This window comes from Mirounga leonina, unplaced genomic scaffold (genome assembly GCF_011800145.1).
Source record: "Mirounga leonina isolate KUSES-001 unplaced genomic scaffold, KU_Mleo_1.0 Mir_175, whole genome shotgun sequence".
Taxonomy (NCBI): domain Eukaryota; kingdom Metazoa; phylum Chordata; class Mammalia; order Carnivora; family Phocidae; genus Mirounga; species Mirounga leonina.
Window position 1 is genome coordinate 24,913,514 of NW_023270453.1, and position 18,546 is coordinate 24,932,059.

At 50.5% G+C, this 18,546-nt stretch overlaps 1 protein-coding gene across 5 annotated transcripts in view; it reads left to right on the forward strand.

The window, feature by feature from the left end:
* Positions 1-284: 284 nt before the first annotated feature.
* MGRN1 (mahogunin ring finger 1) overlaps positions 285-18,546 on the forward strand; it is a 55,107-nt gene continuing 36,845 nt past the window's right edge. For 4 of the 5 annotated variants that reach the window (XM_035022188.1, XM_035022185.1, XM_035022187.1 and 1 more), the window contains exon 1: positions 285-495. In XM_035022188.1, coding sequence (XP_034878079.1) covers positions 408-495 — 88 coding nt within the window. In that variant the 5' untranslated portion in view covers positions 285-407. The remainder of the gene's footprint in view (positions 496-18,546) is intronic. The other variant, XM_035022186.1, reaches the window with a different exon arrangement.

Sequence of the window (18,546 nt, forward strand, 5' to 3'; positions counted from 1 at the left end):
TTAGTGACGTGTTTGCAATGCAGAGGAAAAGTCAGTTTGTGGTGTGGGTGATGGTTCCTCCCCTCTGGATTCAGGTCCATTTGGTTTGTCCCGGAGTCCTGGTCAGCGTCTTCACTGGGCCGCGGCGAAGGGCATCCTGGGACATGTAGTTCTTTGGTGGGCTTCCTGCGTCGCAGCCCGTCGCCGTCGGCGGCGAGGGGACTGCATTTCCCGAGGTGCCTCGGGCCCGGGGGGCGGAGGGCCGCCGTGGCGTCGGGACCCCGGCCGAGCTGGGGGTTGGGCCTTGGAGGCCGAGGAGCCCGCGGCTGTGGGCGAGTGTCCGTGTGGCCTGGTTCGGGCCATGTCCGCGTGAGGACGCCGCCGCCGCCCGCGTCCCGGCCCCGGCCCGGCTCGGCTTGCCGCGCACCATGGGCTCCATCCTGAGCCGCCGCATCGCGGGCGTGGAGGACATCGACATCCAGGCGAACTCGGCCTATCGCTACCCGCCGAAGTCCGGTGAGCGGCAGGCGCGGCCCCGGGCGCGCAGCAGGGCGAGGCCTGGGGCGGAACGCGGGGTGGGCAGGGCGCGCCCGCGCGGTGCGCCCCGCAGAGGGTGCGGTGGGCTCTGCTAGGCCCCTGGCCCTCCCTGCGTCTCCCGGCCTGGGGCTCCGCGCGACCTCCACTCAGACCGTGGGTGGGGCCCCGGGCTGCCTGCCCCGTCCCGGCGGGGTGACCTTGGGTCAGTCATTTCGCCCGCGCACGCCTCAGCTCCCTCGTCCGCACACAGGGGAGACTGAGTAGGAAACCGCAGGGCGGGGGTGAGGTTCGTGGCCCGACGCTGGCGAGGGGTCAGCACGGTGCCCGGCGCTTCGCTTGTGCTTACAAAGTGGTCATTGTCAAAGGGATTGACTTCACACCATCGCCAGTTTTGGTTTTCTTTGGTGGCTTAGTGTGACGACCCGGCCAATGGTACTGAACACTCGCCACGCCATCTGGACAGAAGCTGAGCTCTCTGGTGACCTCCTGGTGCCTGTGAATGGTGGGTGGGTAGGGGCAGTGACGTTGGGCCCAAGGAGATTATGATCAATGGGGTCCTTGCTGGAGAACAGGAGACTGGTTGGAGGGGACCTACCTGGTTCTCTGGTCTCTTTTTTTGTGGCAGGGAGACCTGAGACACCAGCGAGAAAGTGACTTTTCCAAGGTCTCAGAACTGGATGGAAGTGCCTCTGGGAGCAGGACCACAAATCTGACTCCCAGTCGACTTGTTCCCACTGTTTTGCTGGCCCTAAAGAGTGTGGCCTGATCCAGAACTTTAGCTTGGGTTCCTCTCTCTCCATCTCCTCATGGGGGGTCATTTGCCATGGAAAGAAAAGAAGAAAAAGGACAGAGAATTTGGACATGAGGGGGACTTTGAGGTTGGGTCTCCTGATCCTGGCTTCTGAAGAATCTGATCTGATATGGTGGTCTCCTAGACCTCACAATTGGCCCTGGGACACCCACCAGGCCAGGTTTCCTTCCAGTGTAGTCCAGGACCACCCACTGCCACTAGTGGGAAGCTTGTTAAACATGTATTTTCCAGGCCCTGCCTCAGACCTGCTGGGGCCTAGGAAGCTGCATTTAAACCCATTTCTCAAGTGAGTCTCATGTCCACTCAAATTTGAGAACTGCTTTGCCCTGATTTTGGAAGCCCAAGAGGGAGAGTGTCTGGGAAAATAGAGGGGTGGAGACGAGCACAGTTTTTGGAACAGTCAGAGTGGGCAGAAGGCACTGTTGCCTGCTTGTATCCCAGGCACAAGTGCAGGGCAGCCCAGCCTGGTGTGGGGACACTTGGAGGCCAGTGGGCTGACATCCCCAGATCTGATTGAAGCAGTTGTTTGAATTCATTCTCTTCCATCTCTGATGTTCTTCCAGCCTGTCTTTGGCTGAGTGACTCTAGGCAAGTTGCTCTGCCCCCTGGGTCACAGTTTCCTCATCTGTACAATGCGTTGATCCTTGAACAGTGCTCAGAATAGTGGCTGGCACCGAAAGTCTTCATAAAATATTAATTGCTGTAATGGCTTAAAAAGGAAATTAGGTGGCCAATTCAGACCCTGATAGCTGCTAGCAGTGGCATGGCAGAGATATCAAAGTTTTATGTGGCATTTCCTGTATAACCTGGGACTAGGACACACTTGATGTCCCTTCACATGGGTGTTTGGACAAAACCACAAATACAAGGCCTTTATAACACCACTTTCACCAGATTCTGTGTGGTAGACCTTGCTAATCATTCAGGACACTCTTTGTCACCAAGCCTGGACTTGGTTTCAGAATCCATTAATAAACACCCTGGTCAGCCACAACTAATCGATTGGGTCTGTCACCCAAGATGAATGTCATAGGCTACCTTAGAGCACCACAGCAGTGCTCTCCTGGACCTGTCCGGTCTGAAAGCTGTCCCCTCAGCTTCCTTGTCTCTCGGGCCACCTTGCTCAGGGAGGAGGGTCAGTCTGAGAAATGACCTTAGTAGTACTTTCCTATGTTTCCTCAGGGGTGGACTGGGGACCCCAGGGGAGTTCCAGATGATTTTTAAGGGATGGCCCCATGGACCTTCAAACACTTGATGAGAAAGTTATCTTTTCAGGTCTCTGTTAATTTTATTGATAATATCAAGGAGAGAAAAATGATTGGATGTTAATATTTTTTAACACATACATAATACTGTCAAATCCCTTTCAGTTTTATTGAGACGTAATTGACATATAATGTTGTGCAAGTTTAATGTGTATACCCTAATGATTTGATATGTGTACACTTGGAAAGATGATCACCATAATATAGGGTGAGTTAACACCCTCCTCTCTACACCTTTTTTTTGATGTTGGGAACTTCTAAGATCTCTTTCTTTTGCTTGTGGAACTTTCAGCATGTACTGCAAAGGTTCCTAGTTCAAATTTAATAACATTTGCTTTGTTTTCATTGTATTTACTTATTCATTTTACATTTTAAGTGGCTTTATTGAGATATAAATTGTGTGCCATACAACGCATCCATTGTAAACATATGATTTGTTGACTTTCAGTAAATGTATAGAACTGTGCAGCCATCACCACAGTCAGGTTTTAGACATTTCCAGCACCCTCCAAAGTTTCCTTGTGCCTATTTGCAGTCAGTCTGTGCCTCCACCTGACCCCCACCCCATTACTCTGACCTGCTTTCTGTCTTTAAAAATGTGCCCTCTCTGGACACTTCATATAAAAGGAATCATTCAACATGTAGTCTCTCTTGTGTCTGGCTTCTTGTACTTGGAACAATTTCTTTCAAATTCATCCATGTTGTAACAGATACCATACATTTTATTTATTTACCAGTTAACATTTGGGTTGTTTCCACTTTTTGGCTATAATGAATAATGTTGCTACGAACACTGCACGTTTGTGTGGCTCTTTTCAATTCTCTTTAGTATACACCTAGGAGAGGAATTGCTGGGTCAGATGGTGACTCTATGCTTGACCTTTTGATGAACTGCCAGACTGTTTGCATAGTGTCTGTTTCATTTTACATTCCCATCAGCAGTGTGTGAGGGTTCCAGTGCTCCACATCCTTGCCAACACTTATTATTGTCTACCTTTTTTTTTTTAATAGGCTCTACGCCCAATATGGGGCTTGAACTCACAACCCTGAGATCAAGAGCCGTGTGCTGTACTTACTGAGTCAGCCAGGTGCTCCTTTGTCTGCCTTTTTCTTTTTTTTTTTTTTAAAGATTTTATTTATTTATTTATTTGAGAGAGAGAGTGAGAGAGAGAAAGAGCACAAGAGGGGGGAGCAGGAGAGGGAGAAGCAGACTCCCTGCTGAGCAGGGAGCCCGGTGCGGGACTCGATCCCAGGACTCCAGGATCATGACCTGAGCAGAAGGCAGTTGCTTAACCAACTGAGCCGCCCAGGCGCCCTGCCTTTTTCATTATAACTATCCTTGTGGGTGTGAGGTGGTATCTCATTGTGGTTTTGATTTGCATTTCCCTGATTGATGTGGAACACCTTTTCACGTGCTTATTAGCCATTTGTATACTGTGTGTGTGTGTGTGAGAGAGACAGAGAGAGAGAGAGAGAGAGGGAGAGAGGAGAGAGCCTGCAGCATGAGCACATGTGCCAGACATCTGTTTTTCTCTTTTGTGCATTTTTTAAAGATTGGATTGTTTGTCTTCTTACTGAGTTGTAACAGTTCCTTATTCTGGGTACAATGATACAATTCCTTTATCAGCTCTGTGATTTGGTAATATTTTTTCCTAGTCTGTGACTTGTCTTCATTTTTCTTTTCTTTTTTTTTTTTTAAAGATTTTATTTATTTGCAAGAGAAAGAAGGAGAGACAGAGAGCATGAGAGGGAGGAGGGTCAGAGGGAGAAGCAGACCCCCCGCCGAGCAGGGAGCCCGATGCGGGACTTGATCCCGGGACTCCAGGATCATGACCTGAGCCGAAGGCAGTCGCCCAACCAACTGAGCCACCCAGGCGCCCTGTCTTCATTTTTCTTAATGGTGTCTTTTGAGGATCAAAGGTTTTTAAATTTTGGTTAAGTTCAATTTATCAGTTTTTTTTAGTGGTTAATGTTTTTGGAGTTATATCTAGGAGATCTTTGCCTAGGCCAAGGTAACAAAGATTTTCTATGTTTTTTCCTCAGAAGTTTTACAGTTTCAGTTCATGCATTTGGGTCTGTGGTCCATTTAGTTCCAATTTTCATATGTGCTGCCGAAGCAAGCACTGTGATCCATATTGAGGTAATGTTTTCATGTGTAGTTCCAGGTAAAACTATGAGGTCTTTTTTTGCATATGGATATTTAATTATTTCATTATCATTTGTTGAGAAGACTATTCTTGTCCCATCCAGCTGCCTCTGCACCTTTGTAAAAAATCAGTTCACCATAAACGGTGAGGGTTTATTTCTGTACTCCGTTGCCCTGATCACACAGCTGGCCTGTTTTCAGCAGAGGGTCAGAGCAGGAGCGAGGACACCATGGCTGAGCCCGTACAGAGAAGGTGCAGACATGCAGGAGAGGGCCCGGAGCGTAACAGGTGCTCACGCAGAGTACCTGGCTGTGGGCAGCTGCTGCCACAGTCAGACCTCCTACTGACATTATTACTGTTAATTGTGTGTCTCAGAGTGATGCTGTCTGCCCTGTGCTGGTGTTTGAGGGAGGTCGTGCTGGGACCAGGTCATGACCCAGGAGAAGTGTCAGAAGGGGAGGCAATCAGACATGTGACCTACCAACCCAGGCAGGGGACGGAGTGGAGGGGAGATACGCCCCAGACCTAAACCTTGTGTATGTATGTGCGCTTTCTGAATGTTTTCACCTCCTTTATCTTATTGAGCCTTGCCTTATCCTTGTGACACCAAACTTTTGTCCTCTGGTGGAGGAACTAGAAATCAGACTGAGCCTTTTGTCACTCAGTATCTGAGCCTGGTGTGCAGTAGGCGCTTAACAAATGCTTGTGCAACAGGCCCCGAAGGAAACCAACCCCATCTCCCTAGTGTATGGGCTGCTCAGACTGGGCTGCATCTTATCCCTCGGTGTGTCGGGCAGGGTCTGATGACTCCTGGGTCTCCTGCCATGTGATGGAGCCGCCCAAGGTGCGTGCAAGACTTTTGGTGTGTACTTTGGTGTTGCCGGCAGTCTAGGAACATCTCGTGAGCACTTGTGTTGGGGTTTACCCTTTGCAGAGTAGGGCCTTGCTGACTGATTTCTTTGGCTTCTGAAGGAGAGAGCCGAGGCTGGTGTTGCAGATGAGAGAGGACATTCTCTATCACCGGGGGCGTTCTGGGTCTCTGGGCCATCCCTGTCCAAGGGAGTGAGCTTGTGCTGAGCCCCGTGGCAGTAGGATGGAGGGTGGGGAGAAGGGGGCTCCTGCACCCGGGAGGTTCACCTTCCTGCTCAGAGACCCGCACCATCATCACCAGCGTGGTGCGGCTCCACTGGATTCCCGTTCAGCTTCCCCATGTCCCCTGTGCCGTTCACAGATGAGAACTAGTTCTGTGCTTCCGCTCTTGTTAACTGGGTTTGGGTTTTATCATTGGAATAGCTGCATAAATAAACTGTATTTTCTGAGCTTCAGTTGTTAATACTTCGGGTAAAAACAAAAGCAGCAAGAAGCCTGTTAAATGGGCCATGGTGGGTGGGCATCTGAGTCCCTGCTTCCGGGAAGAAGCAGCCCGGGGTCGCTGGGGTTTAGAAGCCTGCCATCGGTGCCCGGGCCCTGGGGCCGTGGGGAGCTGAGGTTTGGTGGGTCTCCCCGTTGGAGTGTTGTTTGCCCGTGGGGCCGGGAGCTCGGTGTGCTTGTTTCTGAGGTCTTGTATCGTTTACTCAGTTCCGGGCGTGTGCTGGGGCACAGCGACTCTGGGGACCTTTCATAGTTTCTCTGGGGATCGTTGAGAAACTGTCACCTTTTGTTGACTTGAAAATAACCTGGCTGTCAGCCAGCTCCTGCCAGCCTTCCTGCCCTGGGCTTTGTTGGACTTTACCGTGCATGGGCCGACTCCACAGGCCCATAGGGCCTGGCGCTCCCGGTGAGGAAAGCCCGAGCTTGTGCTGGTCTGGTCGCAGAGCCAGTGGGCCTTTTACCCCTGCCCGGGGAGGTGGCTGCTGCCATTCCACAGCCCTCCATGGCTCCCAGGGCCCAGCCACCTGGGGTAAAGAGGGTGTGGGTGCTTATGGGTCTGTGTGCGCATGTGTGTGTCTTCTTCCTCACAGTTGGGGTGACCTTTATTGTGTTTACAACACACCCATCCACAGACATGGAAAGTTGAGGATTAGTTTAGCACAGGAGATTGAACCCAGGAGCAGTCCTCTGCCCCCCACCCCCAGCCAGTAGAGGTGCAGTGGGAGGAGCACTAGATTCCGAGTCCTGAGGCCCGAGTCTGGCCCTGGTCTATGGCCTTGAGCCAGGAGCTTGCTCTCTGGCCCCATTTCCCTGACTCACTGGGGTGAATCTCTGGTGCCCCAGGCCTCTTTCCAGATCTGACTCTGAGAGTCCACGGGAGCTGGCAGGGTGAGACCACGCCCTGCTCTGCCCAACCTTTGTTTTTCAGCAGGCCCAGAAGTTTCCTGGAGGATGTCCTGTACTTCCTGGATGATCCCGGCAGGCAGTGACCACTGCCGTCTACTTCTCCTCCCAAACCCAGTGCGGCCCAGACCAGACATTTGCATGGGGCCATGTTCCATTTCCTGTGTGGTTATGTTGTCACGCAGCCTCACTATTCTGTGTTATTCCATCAAATGGTGTCCCATAAAAGGGCAGATGGTGTCACAGGCACTCCGTGCCCTATGCAGCGCCTGATGCGGCCTCCGTCAATAACCGTACAGTTGTTTGCTTCCACCAGCTGCCCCTGCGTCTGCCCAGCTCCTCAGAGATGGGGGATCTGGGCTTAGCCCCGGCCTGTGCCACAGGGGGTGGCCATCCCACCAGGGTGGGAGTGAGAGGGAGGAGGAGTGAGGCCTACGCCCTCTGCCATGTGCAGAAAAGCACATGGTCTGGAACCTTGTGGGAGAGGGTCCTGTGCTGTCTAACCCGAAATCCCTCCTCGGCTTGCTTAGTGATAGAGCCAGGTGAGGAGGCACAAGGCTTGAGGAGTGACTGATGGAACATCTCTCCACCTCTGTGTCTGAAGGATTTCCTCTGTCTTTTCCTCCTGCCTGATACTGATTCAGGCCCTCCCACTTGGTCCTGGGTGCTCAGCACCCGCAGGGCGGGCAGACTGCCGTACTGGCCCCCTCCAGGTGGTCCTGGCGTCCACCGTTCTGATAACTGCAGCTTTCTGTCGTCCACACCTCCTGCCCCAGATGATATCCCCGAGTGACCAGACTCCCTGGGTTCCTCTAGGGGGAATCAAAAGAAGGAATTGTGTTTGGTTCATGGCTTAAGAAATGTGTGTGTGTATACACACATACACAGATCTTCCTCAGATCTTGATGGGACTGTGTGCCCATAAACCCATCGTAAGCTGAAAAGACTGGAAGTCGAAAATACATTGAATACACCTAACTTAATGAACATTTTTTTTTAAGATTTTATTTATTTGACAGAGTGAGAGAGCACAAGCAGGGGGAGCAGCAGAGGGAGAGGGAGAAGCAGGCTCCCCGCCAAGCAGGGAGCCCGGTGAGGGGCTTGATCCCAGGACCCTGGGATCATGGCCTGAGCGGAAAGCAGCCACTTAACTGACTGAGCCACCCAGGTGCCCCCCTACTGCACATTGTAACTTAGCTTTGCCTACCTTAAATGTGCTCAGAACACCTACGTTAGCCTACAGGTAGGCAAAATCGTCTAACACAAAGCCTATTTTATAATAGTGTTCGATACCCATGTAATTTGTTGAATACTGTACTGAAAGTGAAACACAGAATGGTTGGGTGCGGAAGGGCGGTGAGTATGAGTTGTAGACCCTGTGGCTGCATTGCTGACTGGGAGCTGGGGCTCCTGCTACTGCCCAGCAACCCAAGAGAAGATCCCACCGATCCCACCACAGATCATTAGCCCGGGAAAAGATCCACATTCACAATTTGAAGTATGGGTTTGAATGAATGCCTGTCGCTTTTGCACCATTGTAAAGTCTAAAACTTGTATGTTGAACCGTTGTAAGTCAGGGACTGTATATATGTTTAACATGAAAGCGTAGCAGGTGTTTAGAGAATGTGCAAAGCATAAGCTTGATGAATGATCACACAGTGAACGTATTGAAGGAATAGAACAGTAGCAGCCCCCCAAGCCCCTTGGTGCCCCTTCCCAATCTCTGCCTCCTTCCTCCCTGGGAAACCCCTTCCGACTCCACTAGAGGTGATTTTGCCTGTTTCTGAATTTGATATAAATAACTGGCTGCTCTCTGCTCCACACTCAGTGATGATAGGCCCTAACGCTGTTCGTGGGGGCGATTTGGTCTCTGCTGTGTTACATCCCCGTGTCTGTTGAGGCCTCTGTGTCTTCATCCGTTCATGTGCAGGGGCGTTGGGCGCATTTCCAGTTTGGGCCCCTACGGAAAATGCTGCCATGGAGCCTCCCGTGCCTGCTCTGGTGCCCAGGAGTCAGGTTTCCTGCGGTCCGTGTTTTTCCTAATTGTGGTAAAATACACGTAATTATGACCATTCTAACCATTTCAAGTGTGCAGTTCAGTGACATTAAGTACCTTCACCTTGTTGTGCAGCCGTGCACCGATCCACTGTCATTTCTCTACGACTCTTTCCCCTGTGTGCCCTTTACACCCTGGCTCCCCGCTCCCCGCTCCCAGCCCCGGGCAGCCAGCACTCTTGGTGTTAGCGACTTTTGACCTCTCCCACCCCCAGTACCCTCTCTGGGTCACGGTCGCACCTGGCAGTGGGTGCTGGGGCCCACAGGCGCGGGTTTGGCTCCAGCAGGTTTTGCAGACAGGTTTTTGGAACTGTTGAGCCCATTCACACTCCCATGGGCGGAGCAGGGTGCTGACTGCTGTGCATTCTCACCCACACTGGGGAGTGTCAGCTGTGTGTGGTTTGTTGTGGTCTAACTTTAGCCAAGGAAAGCTCTTGGAGTTTTAATTTTTTTCCCTGATGGCTGGTGAGGTTGGGCACCTTTTCATATGGAAATTACCATTCATTTCTCTTCCTCTTTTTGTGAGGTGTCTGTTGAAATCATTTGCATGTTTTTCATACTGGATTGTCTCCTTTCTCACTGATTTGCAGGAGTTCTTTCCTAAGTGCTTTTTATTACATTTTTAATTCTTTGGAAATTGGCTGCCGCTATGGCATTTATGCAGACTAGCTTGGGCAGGAGGTAGAATGTACCAGAAAGCTGGTGGGGGGTGGGTCTCTGGAACCCAAGGGTGGGAAGCCAATAAGTGGAAGCCAACTGAACACAAAAGCCTCTCGTCCCCTCTGGTCTCAGCATCCTTCTGCTGCGATTTGCCCAAAGCTGACTGCCACCCATCTGGGGCCCTCAAGGACCAAGTCCTTTGGTCTCTGGTCCAGTTCCGCAGGAGAGAGAATCCACGTGTTGGTCCAGCACGGTCAGGTGTCCACCTTGGCCAGCCAGCAGTGTCTAGGGGGTGGGAGCTGCATGGTCTGCTGGCAGCTGGGGCCTACCACCAAACTGGGTGGTGGAGGCTGTTTCCAGAAAAGGGAAGGACCCCTCCTCCCAAAAAAAGGTGGCTGCAGCCACTTACTCTGGAACTCAGTGAACCAGAATCTTTTCACCTGTGCAAGGCTCCTTTGCGTTACCATGTCCACGCATCGTAGGGCAGCCTGAGAGGTCCTTGTCAGTGTTATTCACTGAGGCCTCCATGTTGCAGATGGGGACACTGAGGCCCACAGAGGTTAGGCTGCCCTAGGTCACCTAGGCTGCATGGAGAAGCACTGTTCTTTGTACACGCAGGACCTTGGCCCAGGGGGAATCAGGGAGCAGGGTGATTAGAGGTGGGTGACCCCCTTAGGGTCAGTCTTTTCTCTCTCTGGGAACCTGCTTCCAGCCTGTGGGGCCTCCCACCTAGCCAGGAGTTTCACAAGCCTGAAGATGCTTTCCTTTCCTGAGATCACTCTTTGGGGACTGTGGTGTTCTCATCCCATTGGTCCGGCCCAGCCAGAGCTTAGTGGCAGCAGATTCGGGAAACTGGTAACTGGGAACAGCTGTCCTGGTACAGAATGAGAAGAATTTTTGGCCTGCGGAGTTCATGAACTGTCCCCAGCCATTGCACAGGCCTGCTCAGCTCTTCCCCTACCTCCTACTGGGGCTGCTGAGCGGGTCTTGTGTGTCTTAGTGGGCCGGGGTGGGGGGATTGGGGGCAGAGCCTTTAGTCACATCATGGCTTAGTTGGCAGGGACATTGTGATTTATACTAAGAAATAAATATCTTGGGGGCGCCTGGGTGGCTCATTCATTAAGCGTCTGCCTTTGGCTCAGGTCATGATCCCAGGGTCCTGGCATCGAGCCCCGCATCAGGCTCCCTGCTCCGCGGGAAGCCTGCTTCTCCCTCTCCCACTCCCCCGGCTTGTGTTCCCTCTCTCGCTGTCTCTGCCAAATAAATAAATAAATAAAATCTTTTAAAAAAATGCAAATAAATAAATAAATCTTCGGTTTTCACCTGTTCCTGTCACAGAGTTCCTAAAACCCTTGGAATTTCCTAAGCAATGAGTGATAGAAGTGAGATCAGAGTCTTGATACTCGTAACCGGGCCCCTTTCCACCACACCTGAATTTATGTTAATGAGGAGATTTTGGAAAGCACCTAAGGGTGGGTCCTGGCTGCCTTTGGACCCAACCTTGTGATCAGAGGCTGGAGATTGAAAGGGTCACCAGCAGACAGCGATTTAATCAACCGTGCCTATGTAACAATACCTCCATGCAAACCCAAAAGGCCTGGGTTCAAACTGCTTCTGGGTTAGTGAACACAGCGAGAGGCCAGGAGGGTATAGCACTCAGAGAGAGTTTGGAAGCATCTGCACCCTTCCCACATGTCTTGTCCTGGGCCTCTCTGTCTGGCTCTTCCTGAGTCCTATCCTTTTTTTTTTTTTTAAAGATTTTACTTATTTGACAGAGAGAGAGACAGCGAGAACAGAAACACAAGCAGGGGGAGTGGGAGAGGGAGAAGCAGGCTTCCTGCCGAGCAGGGAGCCCAATGTGGGACTCGATCCCAGGACCCTGGGATCATGACCTAAGCTGAAGGCAGACGCTTAACAACTGAGCCACCCAGGCGCCCGAGTCCTATCCTTTTATAATAAACTGGAGATCTAGTAAGTGAACTGTTACCCTGAGTTTTGTGAGCTGCTCTAGCAAATTAATTGGGGATCATGGGAATGTCCAGTTTATAGCCAGTTGACAGGTGACCAGCTGGATTGGGGATTGGCATCTGAAGGGAGATGGCAGTGGTATGGGGCTGAGCCCTTAATCTGTGGGATCTGATGCTGTCTCTGGGTGGGTAGTGTCAGGATTGAGCTGAATTTGTAGGCCACCCAGTCAGTGTGCACTGGGAATTGGAGAATTGCTGGGGGGTGTGGGTAGAACATACAGGGGGTTGGTGTAGTTGAGTGTGCAGCTCTGGGGTCAGTGAGGATGCCACCTCTGGCTGGTGCTGGGGCTTGAGCAGGTCATGTGACCTCTCTGTGCCTCCCATTTCCTCGACTGTCAAATAGTAGTAAGCTGTCATCCATGTTTCACCTCTGTTCATTCAGCCGGTTTTTATCAGGCTCCTGTGTGCAGGCCAGGGTGGTGGTTGCTGGGGTACAGGATGGTGGACAAACTTGTGACCCCTGCCTGGAGTGTGAACCAACCAGCACAGGAAGAAAAACCTGGAAGACAGTGGGGGGCGGAGGGTGTGCTATCGAGTGGGCAGATGGCTTGCTGGGAGGCCGTAGGAGGCCTTGCTACTGAGTGGCAGGGTGGGAGCATCCCCTGGGTCACAGGGAATGGAGGAAGCTCCGGAATCCTGGGAGACAGGCCAGGAAGGTGGTGCGGGGTGAGGTGGGAGCACAGGGCAGTCACTAGTTGCAGGGCGGTGGGTGGTGGCTGTCCCTGCGGTCGAGGCGTGGGGATGTGTGTTGCTGGGGATGGCATCATATCGCTGGTCGGGAGCATCTGCAGTGCAAGGAGGGAGCTCCTGAGAGGGCGCTGATTCCAGCCCTCAGAGCACCTCTTCATGACCTGGTCGCTGCCGGAAGGCCCCAGCTTCCAGTACCGCCACATTGGGGGTGAGGTTCAACGTGTGAATTTGGAGGAAACATGAACATTCGATCTGTGGTAGGGTCCCAGACTTTGGTCTCGATGAAACTTGGGATTTGTGAGTATGTAGCTAAGGGGAGAGCAGGTGTCTTCTGGGAGAGCTTTGAGCTCCCGCTTATACTCTCCCCATTCCTCGCCCTGCCTCCTGGGGGATTCTGGGGATTTGGGTGTGGATCATTCTGGGCTTTGGAGAGCTTGTCCTGGTGCCTGGCCCCTTAGCAGGGTTAGTTCACTTACATGATTGAGAGTGTTTCTGTTTGGGGGTTGGAAGTGATGATCGTGGTCCACTATGTATATTGCCAGACATTTGAAAGCAGAACAGACAGAAGAACCCCAGAAGCCCGGCCGTCACTGAAGCAGCCTCTGACTGGAGCCCATGGTTCTGATTTTCCTTGTCTGTAAAAGATGATGATCACGCATGTCCATCCACATTGGAAAACCGAGCCATGTGTGGGAGCGCGGGGAGGCCTCCAGGGGAGGTCCCCTCCCTTGGTCTTTATTTTGGTGGCTGGCCACTTGTGGGTTCTCCAGGTCACTGGGATGCCTGTAAGGAGGACGGAGTCTGAATACCCCCCGCTACAGAGGAGGTGAACTGGCTGAGTTCCTTGGAGGTCGTGCGGCCCTCAAGCATGTCGGTGCCGCGTAGCCAGGGCCAAATCGTGGCCAAAATCGTGGCCTCTGGCAGGCTTCTGAGTGTGGCCTTAGAGGGGTTTCCAGCCGATCTGATCGGGAAGGCCTTCCCATGTGGCTCATTCATTGTGTGCGAACAGCAGCCCTTTGTAGTCTGCCCCGAGATGACACCATGACACCACAGCACCCCTGGCTGCTGTCCCCGTGGTGGGAGGGGAGGCCCAGCAGGGGGTTGAGACGCGGGGCTGGGAGCCACCTCTGAGCTCGTCACCCCACGTGGAGAATAGCGGTGGCATCTCTGCCCCCTCGATGGGTTCTGTTATCTGGGGGGCATGGAGGAAGAGTCCAGTGGTGATGGTGGTTTCTCTCCTTCCATCTTCCGGTCTGTCTGCCTTTTGTTCCTGCCCTTTCATGGTGTTTCCTTGCCCTTTTCCCTCCCTCCTCTTCAGAGTTCCGCCTGGTCCTCTTGGTCCTAAACTAAGTGTACGCATACAGACGGCCACGTGTACACACGAGCACACACCCAGACACATGTGCACCGTGCATACCTGCAGCTGCGTACATCACACGCTGCACGCATACACGCATGAGCACACACCCCTCCCTGGTCCTCTGTTGCACATGTTCTTCCTTTAACGTGAGCATTTGAGGGGCGCCTGGGTGGCTCAGTCGTTAAGTGCCTGACTTCTGCTCGGGTCATGATCCCAGGGTCCTGGGATCGGGCCCCACATCGGGCTCCCTGCTCGGCGGGAGGCCTGCTTCTCCCACTCCCCTTGCTTGTGTTCCCTCTCTTGCTGTGTCTCTCCGTCAAATAAATAAAATCTTTAAAAAAAAAAATGAGCATTTGAGAAACCTGGGAAAGCAAAGAAATTGAAAGCGAACACCCTCCTTTCAGAATCCATGCTTCCCACTTTCATGTTGCATCTCTCTCTTGAGCAGCCCCGTCGTGGCCCCCGTGCTGCTGTCCTGTGTTGCCTCTTCACGTCGGCCACAGGGCTGCTTTCAGCATGATGCGGTCTCCCACTGCTTTGTGTTTGAGTCGTGTTTGTTGTGCATCTGCTCCATGCTCATACGTGGAGACCTGGCTCATTCCTTTTAACTGACGTGCGGTCCCATCTAGTGACTGCCCCTGTCTGCTTGTGCATGTCGTTACCTGGCGAGACGGGAGGTGTGAGAATGTCTGCACTCTTGTCTCTGCTGCCTCCAGTCCCGACTGACTTCTCAGCAGCTTTTTGCTTGCATCCTTCCTGACCATTCTGTGTGAACTTACAACTTTGTGTTATGTGCATCTGTGTGCAGTTACCTCTCAAACGGGATCCGGGAACACCCTCAGCTTGTTTTTTTAATAACAAATACTCCGTGATCGTCTTCCCATGTGCGTATCCCAAGTGTTTGACTCTCTTTAGCCGCTACTTGGTGTTGCATAAAATCAGGAGTGTTATGTTTATTTAGTCACCACTTGACTCTTTTTCTCTCACTGCAGTTGGCTCTGTCTGGGTCCTGGCCACATGTGTGCTGGGTGGGGTTATGCCCTTGCCCAGTGTTCCCTGGTTATGTTCCCTGCAGGCGAGAGCCCCCAGGCTGGACCCCTGGTTCCCGGCCTGTTTGCCTGGGCAGCCAGGGCTGTGTGCGCGTAACCAGGGCTGCGGTTCTCAGGAAGGACACACACCTCCAGGCCGGGCATGCCCTGGAGTTTGAAGGGCTCAGGATTCCCTCCAGGGGCTCCAGGAAGGACCCACATGGGCTCAGGTGCTCAGATGTGCCTGCTGTGCCTGCGGGATTCATGGCCTGGGTGTCCACAAAATTCACAGGGCCCTGTGGCCGCCTGGGCTTTTCTCTGGGTTCTCTGTGCCAGAGAGAAATGGGGGACAGAGGGTGAGCATCAGATCAGGAATCTTGGGAGAGGCGATAGATACTCTCATGTTTCCCCAGCAAAGCTGTGAGCTCTCTTCTTTGAAGCTGACCCTTTTATCCACTGATTTTTACGAAAAATGTGAATTTAGTGCCTAAGTGTGCCAGGGACATAATGGGGAACTGCTTAGAGCTTCCCTCATTTCTCATGGCGGGGGGTGTCAGATACTCAGGTCCACACAGTTTTTTTTTTTTTTTTAATTTTTTTTTTAAGATTTTATTTTATTTATTTGAAAGAGAGAAAGACAGCGAGAGAGGGAATACAAGCAGGGGGAGTGGGAGAGGGAGAAGCGGGCTTCCCGCCGAGCAGGGAGCCCAATGCGGGGCTCGATCCCAGGACCCTGAGATCATGACCTGAGCCGAAGGCAGACGCTTAACGACTGAGCCACCCAGGTGCCCCTCCACACAGTTTTCAACTGTGGTCAGTGCTGAGGTGAAAATGTACTCAGAGCTGAGGTGTGGGATGGGGGGACTGACTTAGTCTAGGGCCGTGGGAAACCGTGTTAGTGTCCCATGGCCTCTGTAACAAAGCACCACAGGGTGAGTGCCTTCAGACAACAGAGTTTATTCTCACAGTTCTGGAGGCTGGGAGTCCCAAGGCAAGGTGTCAACAAAGGTTGGTTCCCTCCAAGGGCTCTAGGGGGATGTCCTTCCTGCCTCCCAGCTGCTGGTGGCTCCACGTGCTCCTTCCCTTGTAGCCAAGTCACCCTGCCTTCTTCCCTGTGTGTGGGCCTCTGTGTCCAGATCTCCCTCTTTCTCATATGAAGACATCGGTCACTGGATTTAGTGTCCCCCAGTCTAGGCTGACCGCCTTTTCTTCTTCTTTTTTTTTAATTTTAGTTACAGTTAGTTAACATGCAGTATTATATTAGTTTCAGGTGTACAATATAGTGATTCAGCACTTCCATACATGACCCCGTGCTCTTTGTGACAAGTGCGCTTCTTAGTCCCCATCACCTGTTTAACCCATCCCACCACCCCCGCCCCTCTGGTAAACATCAGCTTATTCTCTGTAGTTAGAGACTCTGTTTCTTGATTTGTCTCTCTTTTTTTTCCTTTGTTCATTTATTTTGTTTCTTAAATCCACACATGAATGCACTCATACGGTATTTGTCTCTCTCTGACTGACTTATTTTGCTTAGCATAATGTTCTAGGTCCATCCGTGTCGTTGAAAATGCAAGATCTCATTTTTTATGGCTGAGTAATATTCCGTAGTGTGTGTGTGCGTGCATGTACATTTATGTACACACATACATATATATACCACATCTTTGTCCGTTCATCAGTCGATGGACACTTGGGCTGCTTCCATAATTTGGCTCTTGTAGATAATGCTGCTGTAAACACTGGGGTGCGTGTATCCCTTTGAATGAGTGTTCTTGTATTCTTTGGGTAAAGACCCAGTACTGCAATTACTGAATCGTAGGGTAGTTCAATTTTTAACTTTTTGAGGAACGTTCCATACTGTTTTCCACGGTGGCTGCACCAGTTTGCATTCCCGTCAACAGTGCACGAGGGTTCCTTTTTCTCCACATCCTCGTCAACACCTGTTGTTTTTTTTTTAAGATTTTATTTATATATTTGACAGAGACACAGCGAGAGAGGGAACATAAGCAGGGGGAGTGGGAGAGGGAGAAGCAGGCTTCCCGCTGAGTGGGGAGCCTGATGTGGGGCTCAATCCCAGGACCCTGGGATCATGACCTGAGCCGAAGGCAGATGCTTAACCAACTGAGCCACCCAGGCACCCCAACACCTGTTGTTTCTTGTGCTGTTGATTTTAGCCATTCTGATAGGTGTGAGGTGAGAGCTCATTGTAGTTTTGATTTACATTTCCTTGATGATGAGTGATGTTGAGCATTTTTCTTGTGTCTGTTGGCCATCTGAATGTCTTCTTTGGAGAAATATCTCATGTTTTCTGCCTATTTTAAAATTGGATTATTTGGTTTTGTTTGGTGTGGAGTTGTATAAGTTCTTTATATGTTCTGGATATTATTAGCCCTTTATCAGATATGTCATTTACAAATGTCTTTTCCCATTCGTTAGTTTGTCATTGAGTTTTGTTGATTATTTCCTTTGCTGTGCAGAAGCTTTTTATTTTGGTGTAGTCCCAACAGTTTATTTTTGCTTTTGTTCTCTTGCCTCAGGAGACATATCTAGAAAAATGTTGCTACCGCCGATGTCAGAGAAATTACTGCCTGTGTTCTCTTCTAGGATTTTTATGGTTTTGGCTCTCACATTTAGGCCTTAATCCATTTTGAGTTTATTTTTGTGTATGGTGTAAGAAAGTGATCCAGCTTCATTCTTTTGCATCTAGTTGTCCAGTTTTCCCAGTACCATTTGTTGAAGAGACCGTGCCTTTTCCATGGCATATTCTTGCCTCTTTTGCCAAAGATTAGTTGACCATATAATTGTGGATTTGTTTCTGGGCTTTCTGTTCTCTTCCATTGATCTTCGCGTCTATTTTTATGCCAGTACCAGACCACTTTGATTGCTACAGTTTTGTAGTATATCTTCAAATCTGGAAGTGTGATACTTTCTGCTTTGTTTTTCTTTTTCTTTCTTTCTTTCTTTTTTTTTTTTTAAAGATTGTTCTGGCTGTTTGGGGTCTCTATGGTTCCGTACCAATTTTAGGCTTCTTTGTTCTAGTCCTGTGAAAAATGCTGTTGGTATTTTGATGGGAATTGCATTAAATCTGCAGATTGCTTTGTGTAGTATGGACATTTTAACAATATTTGTTCTCCCAATCCATGAGCATGGAATATTTTTCCATTTGTGACATCTTCAGTTTTTTTCATCAGTGTTTTACAGTTTGCAGAGTGCAGGCCTTTCACCTCCTTGGTTAAGTTTATTCCTAGGTATTTTATTATTTTTGGTGCAATTGTAAATGGGATTTTTTTTTTTTTAATTTCTCTTTCTGTTGCTTCATTCTTAGTGTATAGAAATGCAGTGGATTTCTGTACATTGATTTTTGTATCCTGCAGCCTTACTGGATTCATTTATCAGTTCTAGTAGCTTTTTGGTGGAGTTTTTAGGGTTTTTATATATAGTGTCATGTCATCTGCAAATAGTGGAAATTTTACTTCCTTACTGATTTGGCTGCCTTTTATTCCTTTCTCTTGTCTGATTGCTGTGGCTAGGACTTCAGTACTCTGTTGAATAACAGTGGTGGAAGTGGACGTCTTTGTCTGATCCTCTTCTTAGGTGAAAACTCTCAGTTTTTCCCCATTGAGGATGATGTTAGCCTTGGTTTTTCATATATGGCCTTTATTATGTTGAGGTATGTTCCCTCTTAATAAACTCACTTTGTTGAGGGTTTTTAT